Source organism: Rhododendron vialii, chromosome 8a, assembly GCF_030253575.1.
Source record: "Rhododendron vialii isolate Sample 1 chromosome 8a, ASM3025357v1".
Classification (NCBI taxonomy): domain Eukaryota; kingdom Viridiplantae; phylum Streptophyta; class Magnoliopsida; order Ericales; family Ericaceae; genus Rhododendron; species Rhododendron vialii.
In genome coordinates this window covers 36274955-36293533 of record NC_080564.1, presented here as the reverse complement: position 1 = coordinate 36293533, position 18579 = coordinate 36274955, and the positions used below count along the sequence as shown (strand labels likewise).

The 18579-nt window shown below is 40.9% G+C and overlaps 1 protein-coding gene and 1 long non-coding RNA gene across 4 annotated transcripts; both read left to right on the top strand.

Moving 5' to 3' along the window:
* The first annotated feature begins 514 nt into the window (after positions 1-514).
* On the top strand, positions 515-16887 carry LOC131336401 (protein HIGH CHLOROPHYLL FLUORESCENCE PHENOTYPE 173, chloroplastic). 3 transcript variants are annotated; one of them, XM_058372218.1, is made up of 13 exons: positions 515-1284; positions 2701-2913; positions 3303-3507; positions 4363-4438; positions 4573-4708; positions 4840-4944; positions 8410-8490; positions 15078-15167; positions 15251-15316; positions 16186-16242; positions 16377-16454; positions 16533-16580; positions 16677-16887. In XM_058372218.1, the coding sequence occupies exons 1-13, from the start codon at positions 679-681 to the stop codon at positions 16746-16748; spliced, it is 1833 nt and encodes a 610-aa protein (XP_058228201.1). In that variant the 5' UTR covers positions 515-678; the 3' UTR covers positions 16749-16887. The 3 variants fall into 3 exon arrangements, with proteins under 3 accessions (XP_058228201.1, XP_058228203.1, XP_058228202.1); XM_058372219.1 differs by lacking the exon at positions 8410-8490 and having other exon boundaries at positions 551-1284; XM_058372220.1 differs by lacking the exons at positions 15078-15167; positions 15251-15316; positions 16186-16242; ... (1 more) ...; positions 16533-16580; positions 16677-16887 and adding an exon at positions 12322-12846 and having other exon boundaries at positions 548-1284.
* LOC131336407 (uncharacterized) lies at positions 4951-8113 on the top strand. The gene is made up of 2 exons (XR_009202819.1): positions 4951-5901; positions 6275-8113. It is a non-coding gene; the product is annotated as an uncharacterized LOC131336407 (long non-coding RNA).
* Positions 16888-18579: the final 1692 nt, after the last annotated feature.

Genomic DNA, 18579 nt, shown 5'->3' with positions numbered 1-18579 from the left:
CAATTCATAACCTAAATTGACAGTTTATACAAAAGTTATTGTTGGTTGGACATTTTTAACCACATAATTTAATTAGAATTGTCTCTAGAAAATAGTTCCATACTAGTACTATTGTTTTGGTCGAACAATCAAGTCCCATTGAGAGATTCAATTTAAACATTTAGCCATCTTAATCATTTTGGAATTTGTTGAATTTAAGGTCGAGGTTTATTCTGATCGTGTTACCACTAATTACGGAGGTAGAAAAACTTTTGCTGAGAAATTTAATAGGTTTTTTTTTCATTCATTAAACTTAATCTACTTTATTTTCAAAAATTTTGGAAATGAGATATGAGAATGGAACTCTGCCCACGAGGCACCAACCGTGCGATTTAGTAGTTAAGGGGAACAGCTTAGCACAAAACAGGGCCCCCCCCCCCCCCCCCCCCCCCCCCACACACACAAAAAAAAAAAAAAAAAGGTGAAACAGCTTTTACGCTTTTGAGTTTGAGGGGGTAAGATAGTTCCATAATCCATTACGGTACTTATGGAACACCGAACACATCATGTGGGTTCGATTGTTTCGCCTTTCGGATTGGCGGGGGGTGTGAGTAGAGCATTTCCCACGTAGATACAGGAGGATAAATAGCCATCCCATTTGGGATTGGGATAAACTCTCCAAAGCCGGTGGATATCAACATGACACTGACAAGTGCAAGTGCCGCCGCTACTGCAGTAGCATTCACAAACACTTGCAGCAATCCCTACAGCAAAATTAGGCGACCGAAAACCCCATTGGAATTTGTTCTTGGTGCTATCCCCCTCCGTAATCATATTCCTACCAGCAGCTCTTTCAGTTGCTACCGGAGTAGTAACAGACTTATTTCCCTATCCGTTGTCGCAAGGGCTGCTGGGGATGATAAGGAGAAATATCAGAATCAGGAGAATGATGATAATAATGATATTATTAATGGTGTTGAGGAGGAGGAGCGATCATCGCAGCAGCAGCAGCAGCAGGCGTCTACTGCTGCGATGATAAAATTGGACGACGTGAACCCGGTGGGACTGGGGAGGCGGTCAAGGCAAATATTCGATGAGTTGTGGCGTAAGTTCTCAGGGTTGGGACAGATCTCTAGGACCACTCGCACAGACGACGAGACTAGCCTTCTCATCAACGAGGGCGGTCCCATGTGTGAGTTCGCCATCCCTGGCGCTCAGAACACCACCGTCCTTGTTGTTGGTGCCACCAGCCGTGTTGGCCGCATCGTTGTCCGCAAACTCATGCTCAGGGGTTACATCGTCAAGGTTGAGTTCCCCTCTCTCTCTGTAACATGAGTGAAATGTTTGTATCTAGTGATCGGCCACAATGCAAAGCCCCACAAATAATGATTTCTCATCGATATGTGTTGAGATATGCAATACAGTCTTGGATATGCAAATTCATGAGCTATGCAAAATACGGAGTTCCTACTTTGTATGAGTTGATATGAATAGATAATTTTTTGTCTATGTATAGTTGTGGTTTATAGAGGTATATAATGTATATATTTTTGAACACCCTTATAAGAATTCCTAAAGCCGCCACTGTTAATATAGCGGTACAATAGAAAGTTTTCCTTGAACTTTGTGGGAATGCTACAGTCACACAACGACACAACCCTTCCGAAGCACTACTCCACTTGTCCTATCAAACTTGTGTTCTATGATTCTGAGTAAGTTTGTTAATTTGTTTTTGTAAATATGTTCTTATTCTATGAAAGTGTTACAGTAATTTCAAGCTGTTTTTATTATGTAAAAACTAACGTCTCCAAAAGTGTCAAAATATTAAAGCTTATACAGAGAGTTTGGATACATTTCCTTCGTTAAGCTAAACAACATATCATGGTGAGGGACTTTATGAACTCAAGCTTATAGTATATATTAACATTAGATGTCAGCATATAACAAAATTAACTTGTCAAATATTTTATTTGCAGTCGATGCAATATTAGTTATCTCATGTCTCATGTGTAGTATGCTTGGATTTTCCCCATTTCTATCTTCTTTTGTTTTACTTCTTGTTTTTCTCTTTATAACTGAACCTCTAAATAATTTACTCATACTTCTGCGAAAACATTATAAGATTTGGAAGTTTCTACTACATGCTTTTAGAAGCAGGTGATGCATGCACAAAGTCACATATTTAGAAATGCAAGATTTGATGTTGGTTAAGAGTAAGAGGAAGAGGAACAAGGGAACAGGAAGAATTGGAAAAAGAGAGAGAGAAAATGGAAGATGAAGAGGAGAAACAAAGATTGCATGTTATTTTAAGTAGGCAAGGAAACTTGGCAACATTTGCTTATAATTACACTGACACAAAGAGGCTTTTCAGAACTTGCCAATAAAAGACGCCACTTTACATATACTCCATTATTAAAGGGGAGAGAGGGAGTCCTTTGAGCTTCTACATTGAACGAATGTCATTCTCTACTTCATGGTACCTTGACTAACACTTCTCTGATGTCTGTCTCTTCTTCTCGAGCAAAGGATGAACCTGAGGTCAAGCTAAGTCATACAATCAAGTGGGTATTCCTCGCTTGAAGGATGGCTTGAGTTCCTTCAATCCTGATATGACATATAGTTTTTCCTATTATGTGTTGTAATGGAAACCTATTTGGATGTTTTGAGCAACGTGCATAACAATTTTAGTCTTGACTTTTTTCAACAAAATTTCTAATTCAGGCTCTAGTTAGGAAGGCAGATCAGCAAGTTGTGGACATGCTTCCAACATCTGTGGAGATAGTGATTGGGGATGTTGGTGACCCCTCGAATCTTAAAGCTGCTGTCAAAGGTTGCAACAAAATTATCTATTGTGCCACTGCTCGTTCCTCCATCACTGGGGATCTCAACAGAGTTGACTATCAGGGGGTTTCCAACCTTACGAAAGCATTCCAGGTTTCCCTTCTCCCTTGTATTGTCTATTATCAGTCTTTAAAGGCCTCTCAAGCATGTGACACTATCGTCACGCTTCTAAATTGATTTGCTTTAGAAGGTATGGTTTTTTATTGGGTCATTATAATGCTGCACATCTCTTTGATGTGCTAAACATAGTTTATTATTCATTCGATGCTTCTTAATGGTATACATTAGTCTGTGTTGTCTATTGTGCATGTGTTCTTGTCAAAATTAAGTAAACCAAAACATGTCAGTTCGTTAGCTAGGTCAATATGGTCATGTCTGTGAATTACATAACTATGTTTTATTGCTGCTTTATATTTTTATGGGTTGTCCAAATTCCCGTTTTTAGACTTATTGGGTGAATCTGAGGTCAAGCGCAATTGTAGGACTACAACAATAAATTGGCACAACTACGAGCTGGCAAAAGCAGCAAAAGTAAGCTTTTACTTGCAAAGTTCAAGTCTGCTGATTCACTAAATGGGTGGGATGTTCGCCAAGGAACCTATTTTCAAGATGCGGTACCTGCCAAGTATGACGGGGGTATGGATGCTAAATTTGAAATCGCTGAAAGTGGAGATGCAGTTTTCTCAGGTAAATTGCTGTTCCCAACTTCCCATTGTGAACCATAACAATGTTGTCCACATTGGCTACGTCCTCATGCCTTTATAACATGGTGTCACACCCCCGAGAACTAATCATGTTCCAGTTTGCACATTAGATTTACAGGCTGCTATCAGAACATTCTGAATTATTCTCTGAATATTCTGAACTAGTCCATCTACCATTTGTGATGACTTGCTGATGGAATCGTTATAGAAGAAATAAAAAGTATTTGAGTAGGAGAGAGTCAACTAAGAATCCAGGCTTATTCTGAACTTGTATTTATTAGGATTTGACTTTCTTAAACTTAGGGACTTGCCTACTCACTAAAGTGGACCACAATGTGCAGTTTCCGCACTTCTGGGCTCAATGTGGGCCCATTTTGATGATCTGAAGCCACTCATCTTTTAGAACTTGTTGAGAACAGTAGTCTTATGAAAATTCATGTTGATGGTATACCAACCATAGCTTATAGGAACGCTTTCATCTATCAAAAATTGGTATCCGAGCGACATGAGTTTTTGGTAGGTTAATGTTTCTGTTGAGTTGTAGAATATGAACGATTCATATCATCAAATGGGGCCCGTAATGAGCCCCAAATTTTCTAACTGCACAGTTTTGGGACAACCTATTTATACCGGGGCTGAATTGGATTGAATTTTTTCTCATTCATAATTTGAGCAACTAAAACATTTTGTTACCAGACATGTCAGATGACTGTAGGAGAAAAATTGTTAACTGCAAAGTAGTCTAACCTTTTTTGCCAGAGATGCAACTATAATAAAGCTTTGGGAAGAGTTTCATGTCCCTTCTTTGTTGAGCTCTATTCCTTGGTCTTGATTACAGGTTATGTTTTCACCAGAGGAGGATACGTGGAACTATCAAAGAAGCTTTCGCTTCCTTTGGGTCGCTCTCTTGACAGGCATGTGATATCCAAACAACCCAAAGGCCATTGGTCTCACAGGACACTGAATACCAGTAGATTCTGTTTGAGCTCATACTTTTGTCTGAATTGAAAAGAATCATCATTGATTTCCTAATTGTATTCATGCTTAGATATGAAGGTCTACTGCTCTCTGTTGGTGGGAATGGTAGGTCTTATGTCTTAATTCTGGAAGCTGGCCCTCCAGCGGACACATCTCAAAGCAGAATGTATTTTTCTCGATTCAGCACAAAAGTAGGATTTTGCAGGGTAAACAATCTCTTTCCAGTATGTAAAGAACCAGTGGTTCTGTTTGGTGCAACCAATCTATGTCAATCAGTCACCCTTATATACATTCTACAGGTGCAGATCTTACAACATTTTCATATTTGTTTGGATAGGTGAGGATACCATTTTCAAGTTTCCGACCAGTGAAAGCGGATGATCCTCCATTAGATCCGTTTCTTGTACACACCTTGACCATTCGTTTTGAGCCGAGAAGACAGGTTTTTCTCCCGCTACAACTTATGTTTCACTCATTTTTGTTCCTTACTTTTTTCAAAAGATGAATTTGATAGTTTTTGGTCTTAGTATTCCTAAGCCTCTCTAATTTCTTCCTTGGTTTTTCCGGTTGGTTCTTGGATAGGAATTGTGCATCTACCTTCAATTTTTCTTCTCTTACCAGCTGCCCAACTTGTGATCTGACTATTGCTTGCGACCTAATTGTGTGCTGTAGTAGAGAGGTGCCCCAAGCGTAGGGCTTTGTCAGTTGCAACATAACACTCGGTTAGACCGAGGTCGAATCCACAAGGAGCCAATGTAGCTTGGCCGGAGGTTTGTTTTATGTAGGTGGTTTCGCATTAAGATGACCAACATTTTGAGTTTGATTAGGGTGGAATTCTCTCTCTCTACCTCTAATTTGACTAGAAATGAACTTGAAAGTAAATTTAACTAAAGCGAGGTCTAGAGGTTCAAACCATCCACAACCTAGGTCAATCAACTCTTCTCAATGATAACTCAAGTGAGAGTCAAAGCCATTTGCTCTCACTCGGAGAATTTGACAATGGAAATCTTGTTTACTTAGAAATGGTGTTTGGAAATGGGGTGAACTCTTTTATGCATTTTATCAAACGCTTAGAGTCACATGGTTCCAAGCATTGTGTGTGCCAAGTCTCTTGTCTACACACAATTAAAGATGTTAACAACCCTAGCTTTGTATCAAAAGGGTAAGAGCTCAACAAGTTCTTTGAGTCATTTTATCAAACACTTAGAGTGACATTGCTCCAAGCATTATATGTGACAAGAGATCAAGTCCTTGTCTACACATAATCAAGAAGGTTAACAACCCTAGGTTTGGTTTAAAAAGGTAAGAACTTAATCCATTCACAAACAAGTTTTGATGATCAAGATGAGAAGATATTGAATAACCTAGGTCATAAGATGAAAATCACCCCATGACCAGCGTAAAGATATAGGTACCGACGGATACGTAGGGAAATCGTACCAACGGCCGCGCACGGCCGTCTCCGGCCACCGGACAGCCAATCCGAGCCGTCCAAAAAAATTTAAAAAAAAAACCGAGGGGCCCTACACGGGAATCAACGGCATCCGATGTGTGTAGGGTGCTTGATCTAAACAGATATACACAAAAAATAGGGTGTTTAGATCAAGCACCCTACACACATCGAATGCCGTTGATTCCCGCGATGGGCCCCTTGGTTTCTTTTTTTTAAATTTTTGGACGGCTCGGATCGGCTGTCCGGTGGCCGGAGACAGCCGCTCGCGGCCGTCGGTATGGAAATGGTCGGTGCACATAGCACCACTCCCATGACCAAGCCCAAGGAGGCTACCCCTCCATGGGAAATGAAATCAACAAGAAAAGAGGAGAGAACACAAAACATGAAATTAAACTAGAACATTGACTGAAATGAAGAGTACTTACATGGTTCTTGAAGAAATTACAAGAGAAAATGAAAATCTAAGCTCAATCCATGGAGGATTGAGAGCTAACCCTAAGAGAGGGAGGTAGAGAGAGAAAGTAAAAGGGGAGATCACCTAGTAAAATGGGGTTAGAAGCTATTTATACCCCTAAGAAGTTGTGTGTCAAAAGTCTAAAATGTCCCTAAGTTGTTACAAAGTTGGATTTACGTGTTCTTTGGACCGTTGGAAAGCTTGTTGAGTCTACTTTCTAACCCAAGTGATTTGGATCAGAAATGATTTGTACATCAAAAGGTATGACGATTATACCCTCAATTGGTTGGAAAATAAATTGTTTTGGGTAAAATCCTTGTATCTCCCTCACTTCCCTTGACCCTTGGGTATCCCGAGTATGCTTCAAAGCTTCTTTTCATGACTTTTCGGGCTCGATCGCGGGGCACCACGTGGCCTCGGAGTCTTGGACACTCTTTGGTAGCCATCCACGCGTCAAAACACGCCTTATTCTTCCGTTCAACCTATAACTGACAAGAACACAAACTCTGCACAATATCATTCAAACAAAGTAAATTGTGCGCGTGAGTGTGACAAAAATGGGAGAGATAAGCCCCTTTATTTACACTATTGAGGGCTTATCAACTATGAAAGTCTTAAACTGGAGCTCAGTAACCATTCTGCATCATACGTGGACCATTCTACTTTTTGACTTTGTATTATCTGTCAGACCACCGCAGTCCCCATGCTTGTCCAATTGAAAGAAAAATCCCTCTCCCCCAAGAGTTGAATGGCATTCCTTCAACTCCTTTCCTGCCTCCATTTTGTTCAGCTTCATCCATTCTACCTCCAGCCCTGGGTTTCAACTCATCTCTACCACCATGTAATGCTTTAATGCCCAACCGTTTCTGCTTCTTTTATTCCTGCAGAAAATGATTCCTCGTCTTATATGGAAATATGGCATAAAAATTTGTGACCATACATTCTAATATAGTACCATAGGTATGAGTTTAAAAAACATCTGAAATTTCTGCTCTCCATAGACCATACTAGAGCACACTCCCAGTCCAGATGAATCTCCTGTCCTTTATTAACCTTCGAAGCACCAGAAAATAATCAAGAATGGAAATAGCTGAAGTATACCATGTTTGTTGAGTCTTCCATACCCCATATCACCTGATATCCTCATATAAAGTCTACTCCAGCATCTCTGCAAACTCTAACAAGGCCTCCCGTTTCCTTCGTGCCGGGAGAATTATCTTTGCCTTATTTCTATCGAAATTTCAGTAAAATCTCTTGGTCATAACTTCTTGATTCACTGCTTCTAACATGTTTGTGTTCTATTTCCCACAACTGCAAACATATTTAACGTGAAAAATAGTCTACGTGTCAGAAGAGGATAATTATCTAGGATTTTCAGAAATGGTACTATTTGAAGTTGGAGTGTCCTTTTGGACTTCATTCCCTTGTTTTTTCGTAGTGGATCTAACTTTTATCCTGTTTGATGGATTAAGAACAAAAACAATTTATGTTTTTCCTTTTTTCTGTCAATCATTGTAGAAAATAAAAGTGACTCAAATTTATATCCTCCTTGTTGATGACTTGATATTTTTCGTGTTATGTTTTGATGCTCCCTTCATCAGCCTACTCCCTGAGCCCCAGTTTGTTTGTCCAATTGTTGGAAATGCAACTTTTTATGGGAACAAGATCATTGCACATTTAAATGCTCAACTTTTCAAAAGTCACCTCCAATTTTTTATTTATCTTTTTTACTTTCATTCAAAAAATAAAGGACAATGGAAATTGTGGAGCTTTTGGTCTAATAACTTCTCAACGAGACAAACATTTTGGGACAACCAAAAGTCAAGAACTGAACAAACAGATGGGACGAAGGAGTATTTATTCGAGCCTCCAGATTGTACAAGAGATGTCGGTTGTAACTACAACTGAGTTAGTTTAATACAGATTGATACTTTGGCATAGTATGAAAGTTGGATGTCAATTGATCTCTGCTGATTTTATGGATGATTGTCTTTCTGCAGAGGCCAATTGAAGGACCTGCTGGAATGAAACAAGATATGAGAAGTTTTCAACTCATAATGGAATATATTAAAGCATTGCCCGTAAGTTTATACAGGCTGTTTATCGTAGTTTATTGCATTAATTTGGTTGATCATCACCCAGAACCTTAAGTTGCTAGGAATGAACCCATTCAATGTTTATCAAGCTATTCAACACTACCCCTCACATACAACCTTGTCTTGTATGTAGAGATACAGACTTCCATAGAGCAGAACCAAAATATGAAGGGTAGAAGCAAAATGCAAATGAGAACAAATGCTAATGAACAAACTTAACCCAATGCTGCCCACCTAATGATACAATGACCCAAAGGCTTAGGTTGTTAGGAAATTGGCCCAACATACACATGAAGCTATAGCTTTTACATGAAGCTATAGCAAAAGCGGCAGTTGTTCCGCAATTAGATCATTCTTGTCTTGTGTTGTACATGTGCTTTGCACATTTCCTATTTAAACTTGAATACGTCCTCTTTACTGTGCAATTGATTAATCCCGTTATATATTCTCTTTATGGTCTAGAGTTTAAGTTAAGTACATAACCATTTCTTCTCTCACCATGTATGGATCGCTTAGGTTCTCTTTCACAGAAACCATGATTCTGTGTCAGTTTTTTCTCACCGTAAGTGTAATTGTAGATATAAATACTATTTTTAGATTTGCACGAACAAACAAGTTATAAATTTCGCTGGCAACATATTGTGGTGGGGATGGGGATTTTTTTTTACCAATTGGTCTGTCGTTTTCGCACCAAAAATATAATTTATAAAACCAAGGAATTAACTAGTATTCCGAAGAACAGTGGTTAAGTCCAGGATCGTCCGCAGGGAGTAAAAAGCTGAGTTGCAGTAGTTTCAATTAATTTCTAATTTAATTCGAAAAGTAAAGAGAAGTTGGATTTTGATTTGGATTGATTAAACTAAAACTAAACTAGAAAGCAGATTAAAGGAGTTGTAAACTGATGAGAGATGGGACTAGGGTTTCCGATTCAGTCTCCCTCTGTAACGCAATTGTTTCAAAACCTAGTGTTCATATTCAACATTCAACCAGATTACCGTAGGGTAGCAATTCCTATCGATAATTCCCAAAAAGATAATCAAGATTCGCACTCCGTATAGGCTATCTCAACACGGCACAGATCGTCTCATTGAATTTAACCAACGGCACGATCCGTCTCACGTCGTATAGTCTATCTCAAAACCTATCCTGAAATATTAAAAATCATTGTATGACAATGCTTGAAACCATGGATACAAACACATTCGAATGTCAAAAAAATATCAAACTTCATAAAAAGTTATGAATCGATCAAGTCACACAATCAAGTTGAATATAAAACCCTAGAATCAGACAACTATGCTACTTGGAGAGACCTCCTCATTACCCTAGCCGAGTAGATTAGCCGTTCATGGAGTGAGAACAAATAATCATGTAAGAACAAAACTCCATTGAACAATAAACTGAAAGCTTTCTAATAAATAGTAAAAGAATAAAACCCAAAGCTCCTGTATCGGTTTGGCCGTGATTCGCGAGGCGTGGTGATTGCTGCCCAGTTCTCTGTTTTCGCGTGATGAAAAAGTATCCTGATGGCCACCACCGTTCTCCCGTTTCTGCCGTGGGAAAATATGATATATAAACAAAACCCTTTTCTCCCATATATAGTTGCCGCTTTCCGAATTGTATTTTTCCAGAAATTATAATTAATGGGCCCACCTTTAATTTCCAAACTCTCCCATTTTGTTACAAATCATGGCAAATATATGGCCCAATTCCCAGCCACAAATCACGTGCAGAGACTATATAACTTTATGCTTCAAATTTCCACAAGGTAGCTAGGAATTTGATTGGGTACTTCTCGTTATCCAATATAATTTCGTCGTCTCTGGATCAATTGGATCGGGATCGGCTTTGCGTTAAATATGATTTTGTGCTTTTAGCTCCAAATGTTAACCGTCGGTTCCGAGAATCCTGAAACACAATTAACAAGTATGAAACCCCAAGTAGCGCATTAAAAGAACATAACAAGCTTAAGTTAGGTGGCGCAAATAGGCGTATTTACGCACCTATCACCAGTCGTTGAGTGTTGTTGGATTTTATTGTCATTAATTACTTGTAATTTAATAGTTAGGGATTGACAAAAATGGTGCCAAAAGACAAGTTTTTTTTTTTTGATCGGCAAGAGTAACATTTTATTAGGAAAATGGGAGGGGAATCCAACCAAAGGTTGGGAATTACAGCCAAAAGAGACGAAGCCCTAAACATCTAAGGGCCTAAAATGCCCAGAATATACAATAAACAGATCAAACTAACCCTATGGGCCTAAAATGCCCAGATCAAACAAAATATAGCTCATAAAGAAAAACCTAGCCCACCAAGGTTTTGGGTTTCTTGGGCTAAGCCCAGCCCAAGAAACCCAAAACCTAAACTACTCCTCTGGGAGATTCTAAGCTTACCGTCCGCCACCGCCAACCACCGTAACCAGTCAACCAACAACCCAACAATGCTGTAGCCCCACCTCCAAACACCACCGAGCCACCACCGGCCAAACCCCATGGATAGACAAAACAAACAGTCAAAGCATCCAGACTGCCGTGGATGCTTACCCAAGCCGTTAGGCAAGAACCGCAGAGCCCAACAGCGACCAACTGTGGGAGACCACACCAATCAGCCACCCATCACCGCTTGACCCACCTTGCCATTAGGCCGAGATCCGGTTAACCCATTAAAAAATCGGACGATAGAAAAAACACGGGAGAACAGATCAAGAAAACAGGGGACGGAGAGAGACAGTAAAGAGAAGAATGGCGAAGAGAAGCAAAGGAGGGGGTTGGAAAAACAAGAAGGAGAGGGAGAGAGAAAAAGGAACCGAGAAACCATACCGAGGTTACAATATGTGTCTACAACCCGACAAGCTACAATTTTGCGGAGCTTGATGTTTCAAATTTAGATTTATGCACTCAACTTGGAGTAGTTAGGTTGATTTCCTTGGTTTGATTCTCAAACCAAACCGAGCCTTAAGTCCCAATCAATTGGAGTAGGCTATATAAATCCGTTTTCTCCATTAAGATCTGTGAGGCAATCATGTTTCGTGATATCTAAAAGAACCTAGATCCGTTTGAACTATTGTCTCTAAAGTCAATTTTGGTCTAACCCTTCCCCTAGTGCTACATCTCATCTTTTCTATGGGTGCTACCCTTATCATTCCGCAAAGGTTTTCATTTTCAATTCTATCTCACAAAGTCTTACCACAAGTTCATGTCAACTTTTTCATTTCTGCTACACTCATCGTGTTGTTTCTTAGTAGCTTACACTCATCGTGTTGTTTCTTAGTAGCTCAACACCCCGTGTGCTGTATAAGAGTACTGTAGTGATAATACTTCAATGCCAGCTACTGGATTTGGGTCAACAGTAGCTCCATTCAATTGAGGGCGCATTTCAATGGCTCCTTTTAGCCGGACTATTTCCCTACCCGACTTACAATCCATGCCTGTAAGTCGCCGCCAACCTCTTATTAACCCCGCTATGTGGCCGTTCCTTTTCTACTCTTTTACTACCTCTTCCAATGGTTACGAATTTGGACGAACCCACTTGTCAAGCCTTGCATCCCATTGACTTGGGAAGTCAAAGCTATCCTGACTTTATAAGTTGCCTTAAATTTGATGTGCCATTAAAGTTGGAATTGTTCTGCTGCCATAATTTTTTGCCTTGGATATATAGTCATTTTCATGCCTTGCTGTTAGATGGTAGCCATGTTTCTTAAAGTTGCTTGTAGGTCTTTTCTGGGTGTTGTACTAGTTACTTGTATTCATTTTTGTCGATGTGAACATAAATTCGTTTTTCAAAGCGGCAATGATATTTTTCCAATATATGTTTTAGCTCAAAGTCTGTTTTCTCCCAATATTTTGGGCCTCGTGCGCATCACTTCCCCGACTTTGGAACGTGTTACATGCAACTTCATTAATGGCAAAAAGAAAGTGGGGAAAACCCTAAATCTCTCTCTCTCTCTCTCTCTCTCTCTCTCCCACACACACACACACACACTGGGTTTCCATGAAATTTTGACTATCGTCCTCCACCAATGATCTCTCCAGTCACAACTCATAGCCTCCAAACTAACGACTACTGCCTCCTTCCTCCATGCAATTTAAAGAGGATTAACATATGCATGCATAAATATGCAAGAGAAAGGTTATGCAACTCGTGTTTGATTGTGGCAGCCGGCAGGGCTGCAGGAGAGATAATAACATTGTCTTGATGGGTTTGAGTAATTGAGCCAAGATTGAGAGTAGACGAACTCATCAATATTCATGTCGCTTGTATGCAAATCCACTACCTAAAAAAAAAACCTGCTTCCACCTATGCCCACCCCCTTCAACCAAAATCAATCCTTCAGGCAGAAAATTCCAAACTGCAAAAACGTCGGAGATCTTCGTTGGTTTGCCCATCTGCTTGATCTCCAACTTGAGGTAACTAGTGTCCCACCATTCAAAAGCGAACTGGGTTGTTCATTGGCTTTCTCTTTTCTTCCACTTGGTTTTGTGATTGCGTTCGACTTGGAGACAGAATTAGGGAACTGGGTTTTGTTGAGTTCACGAGAGAGCAGTTGGTTGATTTTTGGGCGACTTGGATTGTCAACCAATGCCTCTCTTGTGGCCATTTTAGTGGCAATTCAAATGAATTTACCGATTTGGTGGCTTTGCAGGAGGTCCTTTTGAGGCCCATTCAATTTCTATCAGCAGGGGTCACTACTGATCCTTTCAATGCCCTTGGTCATCATCTTTATTGTTATGCTTTGTGTGGGGACTATAGTGTAGGGAGGAAGGCGGAGATGGTGAAGGGGAGTAGCTGGTAATCTGGTTTTTTTGATATCATTAATCGAGGGCACTTCTGTCATTCTCTTTGGAGGAAAATCTCTTTTGACAAGTGTGGGTATACGATATATCTCGCAACCGGATGCACCTTCTCCAAGAACCCCGCCGGTGATCATCTCCTGGAGGAGCAAGGCCTCCTCCACAAAGTTCATCCTCCAGGAGGAGCATGCCTCCTCCACAAGGCTCATCCCTAGGAGGAGCATGCCTTCTCCACGAGGTTCGCCTCCGGGAGGAGCATGCCTCCTCCACGAGGTTCGCCTCCGGGAGGAGCATGCCTCCTCCACAAAGTTCATTCTCCAGGAGGGGCATGCCTCCTCCACAAAGACCACCTCCTGGAGGAGCATGCCTCCTCCACAAAGTTTACCTCCAGGAGGAGCATGCCTCCTCCACAAAGATCACCTCCGGGAGGAGCATGCCTCCTCCACAAAGTTCACCTCTGGGAGGGGCATGCCTCCTCCACAAAGTTCATTCTTCAGGAGGGGCATGCCTCCTCCACAATACTCACCTCTAGGGGGGGCATGCCTCCTCCACAATGTTCACCCCCAGGAGGAGGCTTCCTCCACATACTGTCTCCGGAGAAGGAATACTTCCTCCACGAACCTTGTCTCCGCCAAAGTGAAGCTTCCTCCACAAGTTATGCGTTCCACTCAGGAGGAGACCTCCTCCACGAACCTTGCCTCCGTCGAAGCAAGCTTCATCCACAATCTCAACCTCCAGAGGAGCAAGGCCTCCTCCAAGAACTCTCCACCCATGGAGGAGTGAGGTCACCTCCGGGCACCTCACCTCCTCCGCAACACTTCAAAGACTCCGAATACTTAAAGGCGACTCTATACACCATCCTAGGCCAGGAGCAGGGCCTAGGTACCTCGCTCGGGACCCAAGGAAGAATGTGGCTTGGAGGCTAGAGCAAGGGGTTTGTCAAGGAGGACGAGCTTGCCTCCGGCAAGCTCTAACTTGACCAGTCCTAGAGAGAGAGGGGGCATCGACCGCCATCTGACATCTCGGAAGAAGTATCATACCTACTGCCTGGCACCTCAGAGCCCGTATCATGCCTACCACCTGACTTGGCAGATGATGCGTGTCTCCATGTATCACCAAAATAGCCTCTCCCGGTTCCTCGGTTACGGGCTCCGATGCCTGACTTGGAACTAAAAGAGGAAAAGAGGCCAACCTCCACTCTGTCCACCAATGGGGAGGAGCCTTACACCTGGCTCTCTCCCATCTCCAAGGCTCATATAAAAGACAAGCATTCAACAAGCATTCAAGACACACAACTAACACACACCTACTCTCCACTGCCATCCCTCTCTCTCTCTAAGTCCGCCCCGAGCTCTCTCCTCCTCCACCTCCGGTGGTTCCCGAGCACCATCGTAGCAACCGCCATATACCCGGAGGGCGACCTCAGGTACTCTTCCCGCTCCTACCTCCCACAACAAGAAGATTTTTGGGGTAGATACGTCATACGTGTATGATACGGACTGTGAATAGGGATGGAATCTATAACAGTGCTTTTCTCTCCAAAAACCACAGGGGCTGTGTGGTCAAGTTCAAAAGTTCAAGGAAGTGATGTGCACAAAGCCCAAAACGTTGGGGGGTGATGTGCACAAAGCCCAAAACGTTGGGGGTAAAATGGACTTCACCCTATGTTTTATTACCATCTGGATTGACACCTCTGATGCTGTATTACTTATTAAGTTGAGCTTACCTATGAATATTGTTTTGATCATGCTTGAATGTAATTTGATGATCAACTCTTCGCAGACTGGGGAAGAAACGGACTTTATCTTAGTTTCTTGTACAGGATTAGGAATAGAACCTACCAGAAGGGAGCAGGTTTTGAAAGCCAAAAAGGTTTGCCATTTTTTTTCCGCGTTTTCCCCTATTTTGTTGTTTAAGTTTTCATGCATTTGAACTTATTCTGAAGATTTCTCTAGGCTGGGGAAGATTCATTAAGAAGATCAGGCCTTGGATACACTATAATTCGCCCTGGTCCGCTACAGGTTATTACCTACATTTTGTTGTTATTGTCAGTTGTCACAAGCAACTCAGATTGAGAGACTACATTTATCTAGTTTCTATTGTGCTTTTCATGCTACAATTTTCAAATTCAGTGAATGATATGACTGCTGCATTTACACAGTACTTATTAGTGTCAATCTTTGCAAGTCTTGATATATAGGTGGTGCTATAGTTAGGAATTAGTTTTGGATCTTGCTGCAGTTGTGACATATATTAGCTTTATCAGGTTGTCTTTGCCTCTTTCCATGGAGTTCTGGTCCTATTTTTCCTGTTGGATGCGGTGGTGCGGTTTCTTTGGTTCCGATTTGGGGTTTGTTTTATTAGTCTTTTGGTTTGCTGGTTGCAAGGTTCTAGGATATTTTCGCAGGGGTGTCGATGTGGGCTGTGTTTCTGTTGCTTTGCTTCTTTTTGGTCTGGTTTCTATGCAAATGTATGCGTTTTTTTGGTTGGGGTTTGGAGTTGCTTTGGTTTATGGTTTAGGAGGTTTTTCCTTTGATCCTTGGTGTTTTGGTTGGCATCTTACCTTCCTTCTTTTTTGGGTCTTGGGTGGCGTTCACCGTTGTGCCCTTGGACCGTTTAATATTTGTATTCCTTTTCAAGGCTATCTCCTTGATCCTTTGGCTGGTTTCTTAATAAAGTTATTATTCCAAAAAATAATAATAATAATAATAATAAATTTCTTTTGCCGAGCAAAAAAAAAATTAATGGTTTAAAAATTCAAAATGTTTAGATAAGAACTGTAGCTGAACACATGGATCTGGGATTGTTGGAAGACTCTATAGGAAATATTTAAAATCGGGAGCATCTCCCTGGCGTATGATGGTGGTTTCGCTAAAATGGTTTCTTTCAGGAAGAACCTGGTGGGCAACGTGCTCTCATCTTTGATCAGGGAAACAGGATTTCTCAGGTGATAATAAAAGATATTCCCAATGGATGCTTGTCATTACAAAAAAACTATATACACATGTATATTCCCATTTCCCACTTTTGAGTCAGGGTATGGGAAAAAACTAATGTTCCCACAATCATCGATCTATACAGGGCATCAGCTGCGCTGATGTGGCTGATATCTGTGTGAAGGCATTGCATGATTCAACTGCAAGGAACAGGAGCTTTGATGTGGGTAACGTTGTCTATTTAGTTAGAAGGTTAATGTTTTAAATTATGTCAAGCTAATATTTACTGATTTCTGGGCAGGTATGTTATGAATACGTGGCTGAGCCAGGGAAGGAGCTCTATGAGCTGGTAAGGCACATCAATCTTTGGTAGGAATGTAAAGAAACTTGAATTCATTAGCTTGCACTGGAGCTGCATTTTAATCTTTTAATTTCATCCACGCAGGTAGCACATTTACCCGACAAAGCAAATAACTATTTGACACCGGCACTCTCAATTTTAGAGAAGAACACTTGATCTCTCTGTATAAGTTGTCTTCCAGGATATGTAAGAGTAGATTACGGAAAGATGTCTAGTATTCGAGGATAGGTATATGTATATGTGTGTATATTCAAATTCACTTCAAAAAAGAACACTTTTGCCGTTGGTCTGACTAGCGTGCTGTTTACATTGGTGCTGATTTATTGCTGTTGCTAGTGGTCTGGTGTCCCTATAAATGGTTAACAGAGTAAAGTGCCCTCAAATTATGTTCTTGCATGGTTTTATTGAGGTCATTGTGCCAACTATAGTAAGAATAATCGAAGAAATGGCAATGCTGCACTAGAAAAACAGTGAACCCACACCGAAACAATGCGGAGGAAAAGAAGAAAAAAGTTATTGATCGGGTGCTAATTAAGTGCAAGAATAACAGTGAACCCAGACCCAGTAATAGAAACAAAATGAAGGAATACAACGCCGTAATTTCAAATAATCTGGTGGTGATGAGTAAGTTTAATTGATGGATGAAAGCGTCATCTCTAGAGCGGGAGGGCTGGCTATTTGCAATCCATAATCTTCTCTATACAACTCATTAAAAATTTTAAAGTGTAAGATAGAAATACCCTAATGTATAAAGACAAAAATGCCTCAATGTGCAAAAATCTCTCATCTTCATCTTTCCCCTTCATTGCCTCTCTCGTGAGAGCCCCTCTATCTCCCGTGAATATTTTCGACGGGAAAAACAGAGATCAACAAGAGAGAGAGCCGTTAAAAAAAAAAAAACAAGAGAGAGAGAGTGTGTGTGTGCGCGCACGTGCGAAACCCTTTTGTAAATGCTCAAACCCATTCCACTGCTATCTATACTTCAAATCCACTTTTACCGTTTCATGTGATTTAATTTCAACATATGCGAATACCCATCTGCAAGCTCAACAGAAATTTCGAAATTTAATTTCCAAGAAATGCCAAATATTTCGGAAGTTAACTCTCGATTTCATCCCTATAGTTCAGAACTTATCATCCGAATAAGTTGCAGAACTCAACTTCCGTATGCTTTTGATTATTTCAGTCATTAACTTCCGATTTTGGCAGCGGTTTTTGGAACAGGATATCCGATTTACGGTTCCAAATTTTAGAAATCGGAGAGATTTATCTCAACTTCCGAATTTTGTAAAGATTTTCGGGTTTTAAAAGCCGAAATTCTATAACATTTTCAAGTTTTAAAACCCATCACGCTGGGATTCCTTCCCCCCCCCCCCCCCCCCCCACACACACACACACACACACACACAATGGATCCACCGTTACTTACGAATGTGTAGAAACTTTATATCCATCTCAAAATCAATTAACAATGAGTGAAAAGATCCCAGATATTATTAAGTGATCGCCCATTCCACTCCCAAGTAATATGGGATTCATTTCCTTAACATCGCCTCTCACGTGGAGCCGCGTTTGATGTCTGTCACATGTGGCCACTTTTTGGGTCCTATCATCGTGCAGTCTATTTGCTGGTTTATCATCGTGGGATGTAGATTGCGAATTTTTTATAAAATATGGGGTGAAACAGGCCCCACTCTGATACCATGAAAACTTTTTCAATATAAGACTAAATTGTATTCATTCTCTCAACTGAATTGATCGACATACATCAAAGAGGGGTTTTACAAGTATTTATACCGCTATCAATCACGATAACCAACTAACAAACTCAGGGCTAATTGCTAACTAATTACAGCTCAGTGCAATCACTCCCTAACTAACTTTAAGAGATCGTGCAAGTCTGTTAGCAGTCAAGTGGAGCTGAACTCAGTTGAGGCAGGCTTGGCTCAGTTGCTGACGGCTTCTCAGACTTAGACAACTCAGCTTG